The 18,656-nt window shown below is 49.3% G+C and overlaps 2 protein-coding genes across 3 annotated transcripts in view; one reads left to right on the top strand and one right to left on the bottom strand.

Annotated features, from left to right (window-relative positions):
* DCAF1 (DDB1 and CUL4 associated factor 1) overlaps positions 1-9,871 on the top strand; it is a 99,267-nt gene extending 89,396 nt beyond the window's left edge. For both annotated transcript variants that reach the window (XM_090023030.1, XM_090023031.1), the window contains exons 23-24: positions 2,232-2,487; positions 8,925-9,871. In XM_090023030.1, coding sequence (XP_089879156.1) covers positions 2,232-2,487; positions 8,925-8,983 — 315 coding nt within the window. In that variant the 3' untranslated portion in view covers positions 8,984-9,871. The remainder of the gene's footprint in view (positions 1-2,231; positions 2,488-8,924) is intronic.
* A 146-nt stretch (positions 9,872-10,017) lies between these two features.
* Positions 10,018-18,278, bottom strand: RBM15B (RNA binding motif protein 15B). Its single transcript, XM_090023032.1, has one exon. The coding sequence runs from the start codon at positions 18,147-18,149 to the stop codon at positions 15,369-15,371; it is 2,781 nt and encodes a 926-aa protein (XP_089879158.1). The 5' UTR covers positions 18,150-18,278; the 3' UTR covers positions 10,018-15,368.
* Between the last annotated feature and the right edge of the window lie 378 nt (positions 18,279-18,656).

An 18,656-nucleotide genomic window follows, 5' to 3' on the forward strand; every position in this document is an offset into this window, starting at 1 on the left:
GGCGCCCAGAACTGGACGCAGTACTCCAGCTGCGGCCTGACCAGTGCTGCATGGAGGGGGAGGATCACCTCCTTGGACCTGCTCGAGATGCATCTGTGGATGCATGCCAAGGTGCGGTTGGCCTTCCTAACTGCCTCCCCACACTGCCGACCCATGTTCATCTGGAGTCAATGATGACCCCCAGATCCTTTTCCGCCTCCGTGCTGACAAGAGGGGAGTTCCCCAGCCTGTAGGTCTGGTGCCAATTGTTCCTCCCCAGGTGCAGCACCTTGCACTTGTCTGTGTTGAAATCCATCCTGTTCTCGTCTGCCCACCCCTGTAACCTGTCTAGGTCTGACTGTAGCCTGTTGCATCCTTCCAGTGTGCCCACGTCCCCCCACATCTTAGTGTCATCAGCAAATTTGAACAGGGTGCTTTTTACCCCCTCGTCCAAATCACTGATGAAGATGTTGAACAGCGCAGGCCTGAGGACCGAGCCCTGCAGAACCCCACTGCCCACGTCCTTCCAGGTTGAGAAGGACCCATCCACTACCACCCTCTGGGTGCGGCCCTCCAGCCAGTTGGCGACCCATTTGACTGTGTAGGTGTCTACACCACAGCCCCCCAGTTTCTTAATGAGAACGGGGTGAGAGACGGTGTCAAAAGCCTTCCGGAAGTCCAGGAAGACTATGTCCACTGCTACCCCTGCATCTAATGATCTGGTGATCTGATTGTAGAAGGCCACCAGGTTGGTCTGACAGGACCTGCCACTGATGAACCCGTGTTGGTTGCCCCTAAGCATGCAGTCCCCTGCTGGCCCCTCCTGGATGTGTGCCAGCATAATTTTCTTAAACAGCTTGCCTAGGATCGAGGTAAGACTAACCGGCCCATAGTTTCCCGGGTCCTCCTTCCTGCCTTTTTCCTGCCTTTTTTGACGATGGGAACCACGTTGGCCCTCTTCCAGTCCTCCGGTACCTCACCAGAGCACCATGAGTGCTCATAAAGCCGTGCCAGGGGACTTGCAATGACCTCGGCCAGTTCCTTTAGAACTCTAGGGTGGAGATCATCCGGGACGGCTGACTTGAATATGTCCAACCCCTCCAGAAGCTCCCTAACTAAATCCTCGCTAACTCTTGGCCCAGGTGTGCCTCCCCCAGGTCCCTACTTAGGAAGACGGAGGCAAAGAAATCGTTAAACATGTTAGCTTTGCCATCTTAATTACTCTAATTACTGCCTTTGGGCAGTGAGTTAGGTACCCCCTACGCTCAGGAGGCCTGTGCTTTTGAAGAATGTTTACTTACAACTTTTATTTGTTTCAGTTTTTGTACAGACAAAAATGACGTGGGTGTGTAATAAAGACAGGGTTTCTCTCTTTCCTCAATACTTCTGTAAATGCAATAATCCAAAACCTCTTTAGTGTGAAAGACAGAAAGTGGAGTATCTAGTCAGGCCTCTCAGTGACATTATTTCTCAACTGCTTCAGTTTTGCAAAGTGTGTCCCATGTACCCCTTCCCACTTTTGTTCAGATGGCTGAAAAAGCACCCTGAAACTAAGTGAAAATATTTCACTTTATGAGAGGAAAGGAGTGTAAATGGTATCTGCCTGGCATTAATTTTTAATTTCCAGAACAAGGAATTCAGTTGCACCGTTAAATCCAAGTTTCCACCAGTGTGTTTCCCTTTGTTACACCATTCACGCTTTACAGTTGATAGAAAAAAGACTTGGACGCATGCTGGGAATGTCAGTACTAAGACTACTGAGCTGATTTCAGCATCACATCTGGATCTGGGTTTAGTAGTGGGGGCATGATAGAGCCTTGCACTGAACTCCAAATCTTATTCATGTCAGAAGTGAGCGGTACCAGTTATTGTCTGACCTATTTGACGTGAGATTAGTCGTCTCAGTCTGGTTGCTAAAAACCCAGCAAGCTGTGTAAGAATTTTGGGGAGACAAATGCATAGCTCTCACCAGGTCAGTGTGAGATGTTGTGACAAGGTAGTAATTGGGAATGGGCTTGCATTATTATTTCTTTGGGCTATAACTGTTTTAAGGATAAGAAAGAAACAGTTCCCAGGATTGTCAGCATCTGTTCTGGTTTACATGTCAAGGTGTTACACTTGCAAGTAATTTTGAATGGCCTTTAATTTTATGAAGGGATAAATTGTGGTATTATATTTCCCTTGTTAGTTTGTTCCTTTTTTATTGATACATTTTTGTCTATACTTAATGAGCTCATTTGTTTTCTCTTCAGGAGGAGGAAGAGCAAGAAGAAGAGGATGATGATGAAGATGACGATGATACAGATGACCTTGATGAATTGGACACTGACCAGCTGCTGGAGGCCGAACTGGAAGAAGATGAGAACAATGAGAATGCTGGGGAGGATGGAGAAAATGATTTCTCTCCCTCTGATGATGAGGAGCTTGCCAACCTGTTGGAAGAGGGGGATGAAGGTGAAGATGAAGACTCTGATGCAGACGAGGAAGTTGAGCTGATTCTTGGAGACAGTAAGTATGCCCCCAGGCTGCTGGCCAGAGGTGAGGTCCATTTTTCCACTAGTCAGCAAAAATATGCATCTTCCCTAGAGAGACATTTGAATGTTCTCCCTTCACCCTGGCATGAAAAGTGTAAGTGTCCATGCTCATTTTGGTCTGGCTGCTGAGTACTTCACTAATAAACACCAGCCTCTGTCTAAGGGAGTACCTTTGTTGGATCCGGAAGGAAATTCTCCACTTCAGTTGAGTCCTGCATGCACTTGTGAGGAGGACTTACAAGTATGTTTGTGCAGTTCCTTGTTTGAATGCTCACACATCCAAGGGTGGAAAGCTGATGTGAAACTTCCACTCTCTCCTGTCTGCCTTATTCCCTTACAGAAAAGAGAAATCTCTCCCTTGCTGGTTTGAACTTCTTCATTTTATCAGGTGTCCTTCTGCTTAGAGCACAAACCAGTGCAGGAGACCCTCACCATTCGCAGGGCACACGTTCCAGAGATCCACGCAAATGGCAAAATCCGCAAATACGCCATGAACGGCGCATGCCTCCAGCAGCTGGGGGGGCACGGGTGCACTGGCAGCTGTGGGAACACAGCAGGAGCCCAGCGGCAGCAAGTGTGGAGCTCCCGCAGATGCCGTCGGCACAGTAACAATGTCAGCACGCTACCAGCAGGGAGAGTGTGTGGATTGGTGCAGCACTGCAAATATTCGAAACCGCGAATGCCAAAGCTGTGGCTAGCGAGGGTTTCCTGTATAGCATTTGTGAGCTTGCTTCCATGTTACCACTGCCTGTTCTAATACTAACAAAGCTCTTAATACAAGGTTGTAATTCTTCTTCCTGGTCTGGAGACTCAAATGTTATTCAGAAAAAGCCCTTCAAGCTCTTTGGCATGTGATTTTTTTTTTTGAAAAAACTTAACAATTCAGATAAGTTAATCTTGGGTGGCATTGGATTGGGACTTAGGAGATCTGAGTTCTGTTCCCTGTTCTGCCAAATATTTTCTGAGTGATATTGGCCAGATTGCTTAGTGTCTCTGTGCCCAAAATTTCTCTTCTGTAAAATTGGAATAATAGCTCCTCCCTACCTAAGAAGGGTGCTGAAGTTGACACTTGTGAGGTGTTCTGACATGGCAGTCATGGGGCTAGATGGGAACTGAAATGGAAACTTCTCTGGTGACCAGCTGTGGGGTTTAGGGTGGTAGAGTGGTAGTTCTCAGTTACCGAGCTGGTGTAGTGTCCCACACTAAGCTGCAAGTGTCCTGCTACACTCATCCATGCTCTTCTTCTGTTTCATTGTAGTGCAGCCCTGATCCTCTGATCAGACTCGTGAATTTGGGGGCAATGCTCCTTGTGTCTCCAGAGATTTTCTTTTATATAAATCAGTCAGTCTGCTGTTCTCTTGAAGGTGGTAGGTATTTAGTCTAAACAGGATATTTGCGTAGCTCTAATTAAAAATGCATTGCACGTTACTAGATATTCCTTTGTGGCATTTTTTTGTGAGAATGGGACAAATGGATTACTGCAGGGCACCAAAATGCAACTAAAACAATCTTCTGTATAGGGGTTAGCTGTGCCAGAGGGGGAGAGGGATGGAGCTTGGTTCTCCTCAGCTGCTCCACTTTCCCAGCCCTTCTGATGGGTGGGAGACTGGGAAGAATAGGGCTGCATTTTGCCCTTTTCTCTCTCCTTCCACAAGAAGGAGAACAATTCTCTGAGGCTCCTTTCCTTTGCTGTGAGTCCCAGTAAATGCAAAGCTGTGACTGTCAGTACTGTGGTTCTGCTTTCTCTAATGGGATACAAGTCCACAAGGCCTTGGCGGTAGTGTGGGGAGCACCCCAGGGAATGGAAGGGCAAACAAGAACCTGGTTATGTGCATTTTGGCACTGTGTAGAATCAGTGATGAGTGAGGGGGTGCTAGTTTTGAGTAGGCAGTTGGGATATGGATAGAGAATAGGACAAATAAGCACAGACACTGATGGCAAGGAGAGGGCTGGCCTTACACAAGAAGGGGTTAAAATGAATAACCTTTGAATAGAGCACAAGAGGTTAAAAAAAAATTTCCCCCCCCCCCCCAAAAAACCAAACAAACCAGTGTACTAACAAATACATTGACACTTAGTTCTGATTAGTGCTGCAGTTAACTATGTGGTGTAAATGCCAATCTGTGATTGACTGAGTCACAATAAGAGATGGGGAGGCAACTGCAGGAGAGGATGTGACCATCTGACAGCCAGGAACATGACTACAACTTTACCCTGAGGGACAGTAGTTTGCTTGTATGCCTGGTTGTAGAGATTGGGAAGGAGCTTCTAATTTTCAGGCCATGGTAGCTAAAGAGGATTATGCATTTAGATGCATGGCCTGACAGTAGAAACCAGAGAATCCAGAGCCTGACTAGTACGTGGCAAACCTCATGCTCACATGCGTTAGACAGCAGGGCTAGACTAAGGTAGACCTCCCTGTGGTGTGAGGTCATTAACTGCATGGCGGGGTCACACTGGGGAGAAGTAGAAGGTGGCACTACTTAAGACTAGTTCACACTGTAGTGCGTGTGCCCCTTCCAAACACCCCTCACCCCTCCAAAATTATCTGTTGCCCACTTGTTCCTTTGAGAGGACAGGGGTGTTGAAAGTAGATAAGGCGCAAAGGAGATGTGAAGTGTCCAAAAGTGCCATAAAGTAGCTGCCTGGGCCTTGGGAATGAGGAGGCTGAGGCCTGGACCCACAGCGTAATGAGCAGGAGCAGGGGCAGCAGTGGTTGGCTCTTCCCTGGAAGCCTGTGCTGTGGCTCCCCCTGCTGGTCTTTGCTTTTGCAGTGACCAGACGTGGCAGCGGGTTGTGCCTCCGTTAATCATTTTTAGTAATGATGCAGTGCGAGCGATAAAGTCACGGTAAGATGCAGCACCTTCCAGAGTGTATCGATGTGTTTTGGCCTATTATAGACATAGCTGTGGTGAGCACCGTGCTCCTAAGGACAGCTGAATAGAAGCGGTACAGTTCCTCTTTAGAGACTAGCCAGAGTGTAGTATAATGGGGAGTTTTTGTTAGTGGGTAAACTCCAGTGCATCTCCCTTGCTCCCAGCATTCACAAAAACCACGTGAGTATCAAAGGCAGGGGTTGGTTTGCTACAGGTCCTTCAGGGTCTACTGCTTAATTTTGAGATGACGTTGCTCTGTTCTTCAGACTATAACATGGAGAGCTGCTGACCAGTCAACTTCTTGTGATGCATCTGATGCCTACACCTGGGGGGATGGAGCTCACATGGTGGTGGTTAGCTGCCCCTTGTGGCATCTCTGGGGTCTGTTGCTGGACATGTAACTTGCTCTTCCAGAATCTATATACTGTAGTTGTGCTGTTTGTATCGGGGTCTTTTGTGCATGTGTGGTCAAGGGGGGACATTTGGCTCATCTATAATGGACTCAGCTTTGTGAGGATAGTGTGGTCCATGTCCTGTTTGCTTCCCATACTTATCAGCCAAAAAAATAGTTATCTTTCTCTTCTCAGAGGCTGCAGTCTAATTGGAAACTCCTTGCTTTAGCAGTGAGCCTTTAACTCCTCCTATAGTTGTCCACCTAGAGAAGGGGTGTCAAACTCATGTGGAGCCCTGGGCTGGATGCAGATTTGGGGTGTAAAGGCTGCCACAGTGGCCAACATGGCAGTGGCTGTGGCATAGGGTGATCCTTGTGGATCTGGTCCAACCCAGGATGTGAGGGCTCCCTCAGTGGCCAACACAGTGGTGATGGCATGGGGCGATGCAAAGTCCAGTGGTGGCTTTGGCACGGGGTCTAGTGGGGGTAGTAGTAGTGCAGGGTCCAGTAGCAGCAAGCCAGGTTCATCACCAATGGACATGCCCAGCAGGGAGGGCCAAAGGGCCCAACTTCTGGCACCTTTGGTAACCCAGAGAGGGAGGCTCTGTGGGCTGAATCTGTCCTGTACTTTGACACCCCTGACCTAGAGCAGTGGTTGGACAGCACCCTCCTGAGGTGGGGGTTTAAATTATAGCACTCTTGTGCTTCACCCCCTGAGCCTCCGCTGGTGTTTCTGGATAGACCTCGAAGAAGCTGGCATACTCGGGGTGCTCATGTGCAGGGGGGATGCTATAATTCAAAGAACACCAGAAATTGGGGGATGTGAATGGCTTCAAGCTTGTGCTTGAAAGGAGGGTCTGTTGCCTTTTTGGGAGCAATCTGTAAAACAATGTGCAGAGATTGCTCTCATCCCTGCTCCCCTCCCTACCTTCCCCCTTTCAGTCAGGAGCCTGCATGAAAGAGCATGACGTGCCCAGACCTTGGGTGCTGCCTTCGCTGTGGAGATTGCAGACTCTCCTTTCGCAGTCTGGTCACTAGGGTGTCCTCCTGCTAGTGCTCTCAGGAAGCACAATGGGAGAAATCACTTGGACTTCTCCTCAGCTTGCCCCTCAGGCTCACCTCAGGCACCTGGATGCAAAGTATCTCATTTGAAAAGAACTTCTTGCTTGTGAGTGGCAGCGTAGAGCAGAGTGCCCTGGGTCTTGCTAAATAACTCACAGCTCCACATGCATCTAAAACCACCACAGCCAAGCTGGGGTGTGAGTGGTTGCCTGGCAGGTCACAAGAACCTGTTTGCAAAGTTTAGCTTTGTACTAGGATGTCTGTGTTTGTACTGAAGGACTTGGTTGTGCTGTCCCACGTGGTAGTGGTGATAGGTCCCCGAGGTGGCTCTGGGGCCAGTCTGGAGGTATTGCAACCCCAGAACTGACAAGAACTAGCTCAGAAACATACCAGAGGGGCCTGTTCTGCTGGGGCTGGTGATGGCTCAGAACGGAGAACGTGTTGGGGGCGTGAGGAGACTGGGCTGAAGAGTCAAGAAGCACCTTTTCCCCATGGGGTTGGGGAGAGGCATGCTCAGCGCAGCTCTTCCGTCCCTTCCCACCCCCCCTTTCCAGTATTTCTGCCTTCCCTGCTCCCAGCTCATTACTTTGCTTCTCTCCCTCTCTGTGCATTCACACTCCCCGTCCTTCACCCATTCCCTCATTGCATGAGTGTACCTGCTGTTTGCCGGCAGTGCTTCATGGCTCAGGGGCCATGCTGGCTGCCATGGCACGGGGACGGCTACTTTTACGAGAAGGTGCTGAGGAATGGGCAGCTGGTGCTCCTCCGGGGGCCTGGACCTGCAGAGGAAGCAACCTCTTTGTTCCATGCCACCTTTTTGATTTCTTCAACAAACCTTTGTTGCCCCATTTCTCTGACACGCGTTAAAGGGACCCACAGAAAGGAAGTGGGGCAGGTGCCCTTGCTGCTGCAGTCTGTTTCTTTAAGGTTAAACAAAGCCTCCTAGAAAATCTGTTCTCTTTTACACCTTTTTTAGAGGCATTGTAGGGAACTAGCAAAACTGACATGGCAGCAGGCTGAGAGGAAAATCCTAGGAGTCTGGCTCCCTGCACTATTCAGCAGACCCAAGTGTGTCTGTCACAAGGATGCCTGTGTCTTGCACCACTTCTGGTGAGGCAGAACTCGGCTCATGTTCCTGCTACTTTCTCAAGTACCCAACAATACTGATGGAAGCCAGACTTCACTGCTTAAAACGAAGAAAAGTAGGTGTGTAGAAACTGAATAGCTGCCGCTTCTGTTTAGGATCACAGAACAAAATCCAGCAAAATCCTACATTTTAAAAATTCTGTGCAGGTCACTTGAGTGCTCTGCCTTTGTATTTAGTGAAAAGCACTTTGTGAATCCTGGGAGGGAAGTGTTAGCAACACTGCTATCATTGCCTTTTTCCTGGGGAAGAGGTCCCATTAGTGTACAGTGTGGGAGGGGAAGATTGATAAGAAAATAGCTGCGGGAGGTCCTGTCTGTTTAACCTGCCACATAAGGATTTAGGTGGGAACTTTTGCTGAGAATGTAACACACTTCCAGAGTTTGTGTACTCGCTTGTGCTGCTTTCACATGGGGTCTTTTGTACGTGTATGGTCAAGGGAGGGACCTCTGGCTCCTCTGTAATGGACTCGGGTAGACCTCAGTTGACTGTAGGAACATGTGTGACAGGTGCCTATTTTGTAATAATCCTGTATTGCAAGGCCAGATCTGTCCCATCCTGATGGCAGCAAGAACTGGAGCCTTTGTTTGTTTCCAGTAAGTTGTGCAAATGACTCGTGTGAGTAATCTGCTGCTGGTGAAACCTAGCAATGGAGTCCTGCCAGCTAATGTAAATCTCCGAGGTAAAACCAAACCAATCCCTAGAATCAGTGCTTTAATGAGATGAGGGAGGAGGAGGGTTTACAGGCTTGCAGTTCTTGATGCATTTAGAGCACCATTTACAGGCAGTAGCTGCTGGTAGTACGGGATTAATTGGTTGGTGGTCCCAAGCAGGTGGTGGTGATCTTTCATAACTGAATAAGTGGTTTTAGTTAATAGATGTGACAGCTGCATTCTCTGTTGTACACCAAATACATAATCTCTTTGTCCCCTTTCCAGCTGACAGTTCAGATAACTCTGACTTGGAAGACGACATAATCTTATCTCTGAATGAGTGAGGAGTGACCATCACGCAGGGTCTTGGCGGCAGGAGAAACTCCCTTCCCAGAAGATGGAAGACCAAATCTGAAGCATCGCTACCCTTTCCTCCTGGGGACGCCCTGGGAACTCCAGCCCATTTGCTGTGTTGGTTTGAGTCAGAGCTAGTCTCTTGCTTATGGCCACAGCTCTCCAATAAAGAGACCGGGGTTAGGCCTCTTTCTCTCTGCCTTTTTTTTATTTTTAATTTTAGGCTGAGATGACTCTGCAAGGAAACGTCTGAAGATATTTCACAATATATTTTCTTTGTATAAAGTTCTTTCCTAAAGAACAGAAATAGTTTTATATAAAATCAGAAAAAAAAGGAAAAAAAAGGCAGGGGTTCTAGTAAAGAAGGTATGAGCTTTGTATTAATGTAGTACCTTGTTACCATGGGGTAGGTGCCGGGAGAAAAATTGTTTAAAATAACAAAAAGAGGCATTTTTACTCAACTATTAAATTAAGTGAGAGGATCATGGTTTCTAAAACTGCTGAGTGAGAATATTTTTATTTTAAATGGTTTTTTTAAAAAAAACAAAACAGGCGTTTCCCCTGTCTGCTGCCTGTGTGTGTTGGTAGCCTTTGTCCCAGAGGGAAAAAGCCCAGGGGATGCTTGGCAACTGAACATAAAGGCTGTTTGAAGCAGAGAGTTCTGCTGTGCTAGGAGCTCTCGCAGGAGGCTGAAAGCCTGGTAAGAGAGAAGGGACTCTGGGAAGAAGCTTGAGCCCTTCCTTTGTGATTCAAGTTTTTTAATCTTTTTTTCTCCCTTTTGCCCTCTGTGTGGAAACTGCAAATTGAAGGCCTTTTTCTTTAATGTAAAGTGTATTTATTAAAAAAAAAAAATAAAATCCAAATCCCATCTCTGTTTATGGCTGTGAGCGGTTGCCATGTGTTGCCTTCCCACCCATGAAAAAATAGTCCTCTCTGCACCTGCAGGAGAGTGGTGTTGCCTGAGAAGCAGCTTGGTGTGGGAGACGAGTAGGGATTTGTAGCTAATAGCTGAGTTGCCACAAGGAAGGGTGAGGTAGTTGGAGTCCACCCTGAGCAGCAGGTTAAGCCAGGCTACAGTTATACAGACTGTTCAATTAAAACATGTTCAGTTAATTGCAGTAGGGCCCTGGTCACCCTACAGAGAGGAATTTCAAACCCCACCCCTTTCGCTTTAGTATTTGAAAACATGTTATCATGCCAGACTTGTTTAAGATCTACCTGAACAGTTCCAACACAGTTAACCACATTGACCTTTGTGAACACTGGGGCTCTGCACAGCCTGGCTTGTGTGGGGAGTTGCTTGATCCCTTCCTTTGCAGCACAAATGGTAAAGATCACACATTGGAAGGGTCTCTGCTGTCTTGTGGCTTGATGACAGAAAAGGTAAATTAATTTGGTGCTCTTGTTGGAGTATCAAAGCCCAATGTCCCCACCTTAAAAATCAGCATTAGTTTCTTCTTTGACTTTACTACACAATGCCTAAAACTTTTTCAGGTTACTGTGATTTTAGAAAAAAACCTGCTTCTGTGACTTGAGGGTCAGCCAAGACAAAATAGGCCAGCTCAGTTACTGCCTGGGCTTAAGAACACATTCTGCACCGAAAAGTTCCTAATAAAACTTGGTTTTAGCATTCTCAGAATTTGCCTTCAGTATCAGACTAGCATGGGATCTGCCTGGGCTTCCAGGCTGGAGGATGCCCAGTGGAAGTTCTGCACAAAGGACAATGCATGTTTTTCTTTCCTTGCAATATCATTAGAGGAGAGGGCTTCTCTTCCCCATTGTAACTGGATAAACACATTCAGGAGAGAGCTGGTAAGAGCTTTTTTCCTTTTTAATAATAAATGAAATTTCTAATGGATGCTGACACATTGAAGATGCACTGTGCCTGTTTGTCTTCATGAGGCTCAGCAGCTGGAGGGGAGTGAGTACAAGAGAGCAAAATTTTACACTTGTTATCCGGCAGCTACAAAGCCCCTCATGTTTGACTCTTCAAACTGAAACAGGCAGGCCCTTGATCTAGGTAGCCTGAACTCAGCTTTTAAGATGCAATGCAAGGTTTTGGCAACACAGAGGCAACACTTGATTCATTCTGACCAGCTGCCTTCTCTCTGCTCTTCTAGTCTTGGCCAGCTGGCAGTGAATATGACACAAGCAACAACATCTACAATTTAAGATGAAATTGCCCTAACACAAAACTCCCCTTAAATCAGGTATAAATGAGCTCTGTCCACACCTTAAGTGTCATGGGGTCTAAAGGAAACATGCTGGGGTACCAAATACTTCAAAATCTGTGCCCCATTCTGCTACAGCCACACCCAAAATTAAGCTGTGAGCTTGAACGGAGATCCTTCTGCAGCCCAGAGATGTTGAGGAAGAGAAATGGGTGCTTGGCATGTGCTGCTCAAGCTGCACTGAAATAGGGAGCACTTACGGTTATTGAAGTTCTCAGCATTCCCTCCTGTATCCTTTCTAGGGCTAGCAGGAATGAGCCCTCCATTTCTAGATGCTCCTCTAGCCAGGCAGTTCAGCAGAACTCCTCTCTCCATCCCTGCCCTGTGATGCAGAAATGGGAGCTACAAAGAACATGTGAAACAGCACATGGAAATGCTCCCTTGTGAGGATATTGGTGTCTTTGCTGTCTCCTTAGCAGCAGGGCCTAACCATGCTGCTCTTCACTTTACACTCCACAGAAGGTGGTTTAGTGCAGCCTTTTAATTTAAAAAAAAATACAAATTTTCCTCATTATGGTCACCCAGAGGGACACAAGCCAGACACCTTTGATAAAGGAACAGCATGACCCATGTCAGCACAGAACTGATGTGCTGAAGGCTCCAAGCTCATCCATGCAGGATACCATCCCAGTGCACTGACTGTGTCATTCCAGCCACCACTACAAACAGCACACCCACTACCAGGGACCCCCCCTACCCTCACTGGTGCCTTTCTGAAATGGAGGGGAGGGGGATGATATACAGCTCAAAGTTATACTTCAACACTTAGTTTAGCACAGTGCCTATGGAGTGTAGCAGAACCAAACAGCAGCATCTCTAAAACGCACAACCCTGAGTAATAAGCGCTCACGGCTGGTCTCTCCTGCCAGCACCGTTCTCTAATGGACGCACAGCTTAAACACAAATTCTAACAGCCCCTGCTGAGCCAAAACTGTTGGCTGAAATGGCATAAAGGTTCTGGGAGGAGCAGACCACTTCTAATGGTAAATCTTGTTCAGAACTATTACTAAAACAGCTGTGAGGCCAATGCTGATAATTGCAACTTTGGCTATACCATAGCTCCTACCACCAACTTAAACAGCTTTGCATGACACAGAATTTAAGCTGCTGTAGTTGACAGCCTTCTCTGTACTGGGGAAGTAAAATCCTTACCCAAATAGTTTGCCACCAATATTTTTCCTTTATCAGCCCTTTTTTCCATGTCCCATCAGAACAGCCAGCTAGTGGCATCCTGCAACATTTTCAACTGCCACAGCCCCAGAGAACCACCCATCTACAGCCCAGCATGAGATAGCCCCAAGCCCCTTTTATCAGCTGTGGGAAAGGGGCAGAGAATTACCTGGCACCAACCCTCCCAGTTCCTGGCTTACCCTGGACTTTAACCTCTTCTATCTTCCCTGGGCTCGTGCCCTCAAGAAAGAGTTCACTGCACACCCAGACAGAACGATAAGCAGTTACACACTCGTGGAACCAACAGCACCTATGCACTAGTCTTTTATTTTCCTTGCAACTCCCTGCCCCCCACGCCACTACACACCTTGGCTACATAGCGTCAGATTCAAACCGACCTTGTAGGCAACTAAATGGGATGCCATGGAACTGCTTAGGTGTCATCACTGGGATGACCTCCATGGAGCCAGTCATGAAAATGAACCAGAGTGCAGGACTCTACTCACCCACAGGACTGCCTCGCCCTTAGAGGACACCCTGGACACCAAGCAAGTGGCAATGTGGATCACCCTCCCAAGGCAAGGTGCCTGTCTGTATTTTAAGCACTGCAGCACCCAAGTGGAGGTACCTTAAGAGACTGGCTAGGATCTAGCTCATGATGTCTAGCTGGAGTACAAGGCCCTTAGAACACGGGCCTTGTCCTTATGTAATTCAGCACTAACTTTGCATACATGTGATGCCAGATACATAACAGCCACTTTTTTTAAACAGTAACTATGTTTTTTTTAATTTTGTGAGATGTCTGAACGTTTACAATGCCAGGATACCAACATATTCCTGATCCTATAAATGAGAGATTTGGTTCATAAGTACACAGCAAACAGCCAGCAGACCAACCAACACTTACCGAGAACAAAAGCCTGTTCACAAAGCACCTTCCCACAAATCTAAAGCATGAGGAATCTAAAATAAAAAAATAATTACTGTTTCTTTGGCCCTTCAAGGGACTCAAAGATGTAAGGTATCTTCTGCCTCTGTCACCCACTTCTCAAACCTCACAGCCTCCCAGATCTGTTAATGCGCAGTGGCTGCCACACTTTCATAAGCAACCAAAGCAGCAGCCCCTCCTGCTAGAAAGACACCAAGATGGTTGGTACCTATGAACATCCCTCAACAGCATATGCCTTTAATGCAAAGGGTATTCGTCAATGAAAGCTATTACCTCTGGCCTTAAGTGATATTAAACAGCACTTGTTTGAAAACTATACTTAAAGGCTACAATGGTTTACTTCTGAGGCATCAGAAGACACAATCGCAGATAAAAGCCATTGTGTTCCTATAACTGCTGAAGCCACAGATAGCCCATCTACTCTACAGCTTTGTCTGTAGTGTAACTAACAGCATGGCCACAAACACAATTCAGAGGTACTGAGTCTACCTCTACACAAGCTAGCTTGAGCAGCAGCCGCAGTATACTGGTATTAGCGTGAAGCTCTGCTTAGACTAAATTACCCTGCTGAGAAATATTAAATATTTAAAAGAAGAAAATTGATGATACCTTCCTTTATTAAAATAAACAATCAATCATGCATCACCATGGTGCAAACCTGGTGCAAAGGAGACTATTTCTTCCAGAACTCCTGCTTTACTTTCTTACAACAGAAGAAGAATGGGAATTTAAAGACAAACTGCAAAATTAGTGTTTCTCATCCCCCTTCTCCAAGACTCCCAAGTCAACAGTCATTATTAAAAAAACAAAACAGAACAAAACAAAACCCTATTTTTAAATATAGTTTGAAAGAGTTACTCTCCCCACTTTAAGCTACTGAGAAAGCAAGCTACAAATACCCTAGATTATCTCCCAGTGAACCACCTCACAATATACCACAGAACAAGGCATAAAGAAATCATTTCTCCCTACCTGCCAATTTCCTTTCCTTGTCCATTGCTCTTACAGCAGTAGGGCTTCCTAGACTCTTAGGAAGTCTAAGTGCATTAACTTACAGGTATGTTTTAAAAAGACAAGGGGGTATTTCTCCTGCAAATAAAAGTTTTTAACTAAAGCAAAAACTTTCCAGTTCACCTGTCAATAAAGCTGTTCAGATAAAAATCAACCATTCAAAAGGGCACTTCCAATGCAACAAAAAATAGAGTTTGTGTCCTTTATTTCTCTGCTACATATAAAAGAGACCTAAGAGGCTCCCCTCTCCCAATAGGGAAGCCCCTTTTCTTTTCTCCCACTTGATTTTTCCCCATCTTAAAAATGCCAGGAATGTCAAACTTTCATCTTCACTTATTTTGTGAACGACTTTTAGTATATCAGATGCTCTCAGACTGTATAGCTTCAACTCCCCCATCTAAATATCTCTCCCAAATGTCAAACAGACATTAAATGAAAACGCCCAAAAGAAACTATGGATAAAAAAAAAAAATCACCCGTATCCTACTCCTGATCTGGATTTACCTCATTGATACTTCTCTGCTTCAGAAACCTCAGTCCACTACTGGAGAATTAACAGGAATGCCTCAAGACTTAAAAAGTAAAATTTTAAAGGCAAACAGGATAGGAAAAAAAAGTTACCTCTTCAGTCTCTTATAAACATTGCTGGGGACAGGTCTGAGAAACTAAGGAGCTGGAGCTATCACCTCTTAGTTCTTGGTGGGAGAGGGAAACAGCTATTGCTGGGCCACAAAAACCAGGATGCCGCACAAGATTAAAAATCCATCAGTGAACAAGGCTTTACTGACATTTCATACAGTTAAAAAATAAAAATACAGAACACAGAAGACAGTGCCACGTTATTAAAAACAAATAAAATGGGCTCTATTTAAATGGGATTAAAATTAATTAGAAACTAAAGATCTTACAATTTTGGTTGAGGTTTCTTGGCCCTCCACCAAAATGATCGGCCTTAAAAACAACAGGGCTGTGTGACACACAAAGAAAACATGGAATCTGAAAAGACGGTGTGGGTTAGGCAGTGTCTTTGACTATAACTATCACCATATGTTCTTCTTCTAACTTTCCCAATGTCCTTAGTGCTGACTGTAGGTACTGCTGAGAGAATTCACAAGGAGGGAAAGCATAAAGCATGCCTGTGCTGTCTCTGCCCTTCGCCCCTCCCACAGGCAGGCTGATCACCCCAGCAGCCTGCTTCTGTTTCAAGTAGGAGACCAGATTCCTGAGAAGCCGACGCTGCAAGCCAGGCTCCACAACAGGGAGGGTCCCCTCAGCCCCTGCCCCTCCTTGGGTGGCTTGGGTAGCCAGAAGCACAGCATAGCCGTTGGGGCTGCCTTGTTTAATGCGGCGAGTTACTTCATCCAGTTTGGGCTGGTCAAGCCGAAGTCTCTGAGCGATTTTGAGCTGTGTTAACTTCCCACCAGATGAATGGTCTTTAAGGAGCCCATTGATGACACCTAGGTCTCCCTCCAGGATGTGCATAGACGTGGGGAAGCAGCTGTTCTTTAGCACAAGCAGCCCATTCCAAGCAAGCTGCAGTGTCTGAGCATATTCTGATAAATTCTTTAATTTTTTGGTCTCAGATTTTGGCTCCTCGTGACTTTTTGATTCCGATTCGCCAGTTCGATGATTGCGTTCGCTGTCCCTCTTTTTTGACTGGGGAGGATCGGAAGTTTCACGATGGGGTTTCTCCTCAGCCACGTGCTGATTGTTCTGAAGGGAGTTTCTCTGCTCTTTCTCCGTTCCAGACTCCGTAGTGTGATTCTCTTTGCGAGCCCTCTCTGGGCTGCGATCCGAAGCTGGCCCACTTGTGGCCTTTGTCCTGCCTCTGTCCTCATAAGGCGAATGAGTAGTCCTTCCGCGGTCACTTGAAAGACTTCGGCGTTTCCGCCGCTCATCCCATGGCTTGGGCACATTGCGGTCACTGTCACTGCCCCATCGTTCTCCACTCCGACTGCGCACTGACCTGCTGTAGCTTTCCAGGTTATTTCTGCGTTCAGCATTTTTGGCAGGACTGGCCCAATCTGCTTCTGCAAAACTCCTGTCTCTGTCTGAGTACAGGAGATGTGGAGGAGTCCTATCTCGCACCCTTAAGTCTTGCTCTAGGCTTCTGTGCCTGCTGTACCCATCAGCTAGCAGCTCATAGTGCACTGGGAGTGGTGCAGGCTGGTACTGCTGGGGGTATCTTGTCTCTTCAGCTTTGGCAAAATCCACTCTAAGCCTCCTCTCTGGTCCTCCCAAAGGGAAGCCCCTCATTTGCGCACAGGCAGCCTGGGCAGCATCCAAGCTTTCATACTGAATGTAAGCAAAGCTATCCCCCTTCACGTAGTCAATAGTCCTGATGCTACCAAAGCGGTCAAACTCCCTAGCTAGGGCAGCCAGGGACGTGCTTGGACCAAGACCCCCCACCCACAGCCGCGTAGTAGGGTTGGCTTTCCCATAACCAATTTTGATGGGGTTTCTGCCAACGACCCGACCAGACATGGCCACCTTAGCCCGATGCGCCATGTCCAAGTTTTGGAACTTGAGGAAAGCGTAGGCTCCACCTTGGCCCCGGGCTGGGCGCTTGATCACCACTTCTTCAATAATGCCGTATTTTTCAAAAGCACGTCTCAGCTCCACCTCCGAGACGTTATGGTCTAAGTTGCCAATAAACAGGTTCCGGGTAGCTCTCTGGTCATCCTCAGGCATTAAGTCTTCCTCAGCCACAATGGGGTAACTGTAAGGCCGGCCACGCTCATCATACAGCCCATAGTAGTCCAGCGCCCGCTCCCGCTCCCGGGAAAGCCCGATGGCAGCTGCCTCCAGTGCGAAGGCGGCGGCAGCTGCGTGGGCATGTCGTGGTCTCGGCTCCCTCAACAAGGGGCTGGCAACAGGCGAAAGCGAGCGCTGCTTGTACTGGTAAGTGCCATGGATGGGTGGCAAGTAGCTGAGGGGCTCTGGTGAGGGCGCAGGCGGCGGTGTGCGGCTCCGGCGGCCGCCGCGCAGGTACACTGGCTCCACCTTGAGGGGGCGGTCATACAGCAGAAGCTGGCGCGCCCGGGCGTGGCGGCGGGCATCGCGGGCATCTCCCGGGTGCCGAAAGTTGACATAGGCGACGCGGCCGAGCTCGGGCGTGTGGGACAGCTTGACGCTGATGTCACCGGCGCCCCCGCCCGAGAAGCGCTGGAAGAGGCGGAAGAGCCCGTCCTCCAGCAGCTGATCGGGCAGCGCCGCGCTCAGCCCGCTCACCAGCAGTGTCTTGTACTCGCAGGCGCCAGGCGGCTCCCCTGCCAGCCCCGCCGAGGAGCCGCCCAGCGGGGCCAGCAGCAGTGACGGCGCCGCCCCCGGCGGGGGCCCGGCCAGCAGCAGCGACGGCGCCACCACGGCCCCGGGCAGCGCCTTAGCTTTGGGCACCGCGAGCGCGCGGGACGAGGAGGAGGACGAGGAGGGGGCGGCCTGGGTGCTGCCGCGGGCGCTGGAGGCCGAGCCGCCGCCCGCCGGCCGGTGGTTGGAGTCGCCGCCCCCGGCCCGCTCATCGCCGCGGTGGCTGCGCGAGCCGGAGCCCGAGGCCGAGGCGGAGGCCGAGCCGGAGCCGGAGCCCGAGGCCGAGGTCGAGGCGGAGGCCGAGGTCGAGGCGCCGCCGGCGGGCGTGGGCTTGTCCCGGCTGCTGCGGGAGGCGCCCGAGCTGCGGTGTGGGCCCCGCCGGCTGCTGCTCTCCCGCTCCCGCTCCCGGGGCCTCTTGGCGGCGACGGCGGCGGCGGCGCGCCCCCCCGGCCCCGCCGGGCTCGAGTCCCGCTCGCTGCCGCGCTTCATGGCGCCGGGGCCCGCGGCTCAGGAGACGCCTCCGGCGGCCGCCGCCATCTTGGACAAAAGGGAACGAAGGCGGCTCCGGCCGCCGCGCCGCGCGGACCTCACGTCATCACCCCGCGCCCGCCGCAAGGTGGCGTCAGACGCGCGCCGGCTCCCGCCGCCCGGCCCACGTGACAGGGGAGAAGCGCCCGGGCCACACCACGTGACGCGGCGCAACCAGTAGGGGGTGGTGGGCGGGGCTGGGAGCCTTGGCCCCGCCTCTGCCTCGGCAGAGCTGCGCCGGGCCAGGCTGCTTCCGACTCCGCGCGGCCGCGCCTTGGTTCGGCGACGTGCGCAACAACCGCCGCCGCCTCGCTCCGCGCGACCCCCCGTCCCCCACCGTGGGACACGGCCCTGCCGCCGTCACACGTGCAACGCGGGTCGCTCCGGCGTCGTGTGCGGGGGAGCGAGACCGAGCAGCTGTCACCTGAGCGCTTGAGAAGGCGGCCCCTGCCCCGCTGCCGCGGGAAC

This window comes from Crocodylus siamensis, chromosome 11 (genome assembly GCF_052110815.1).
Source record: "Crocodylus siamensis isolate JL-2025a chromosome 11, ASM5211081v1, whole genome shotgun sequence".
In the NCBI taxonomy this organism is placed as follows: domain Eukaryota; kingdom Metazoa; phylum Chordata; order Crocodylia; family Crocodylidae; genus Crocodylus; species Crocodylus siamensis.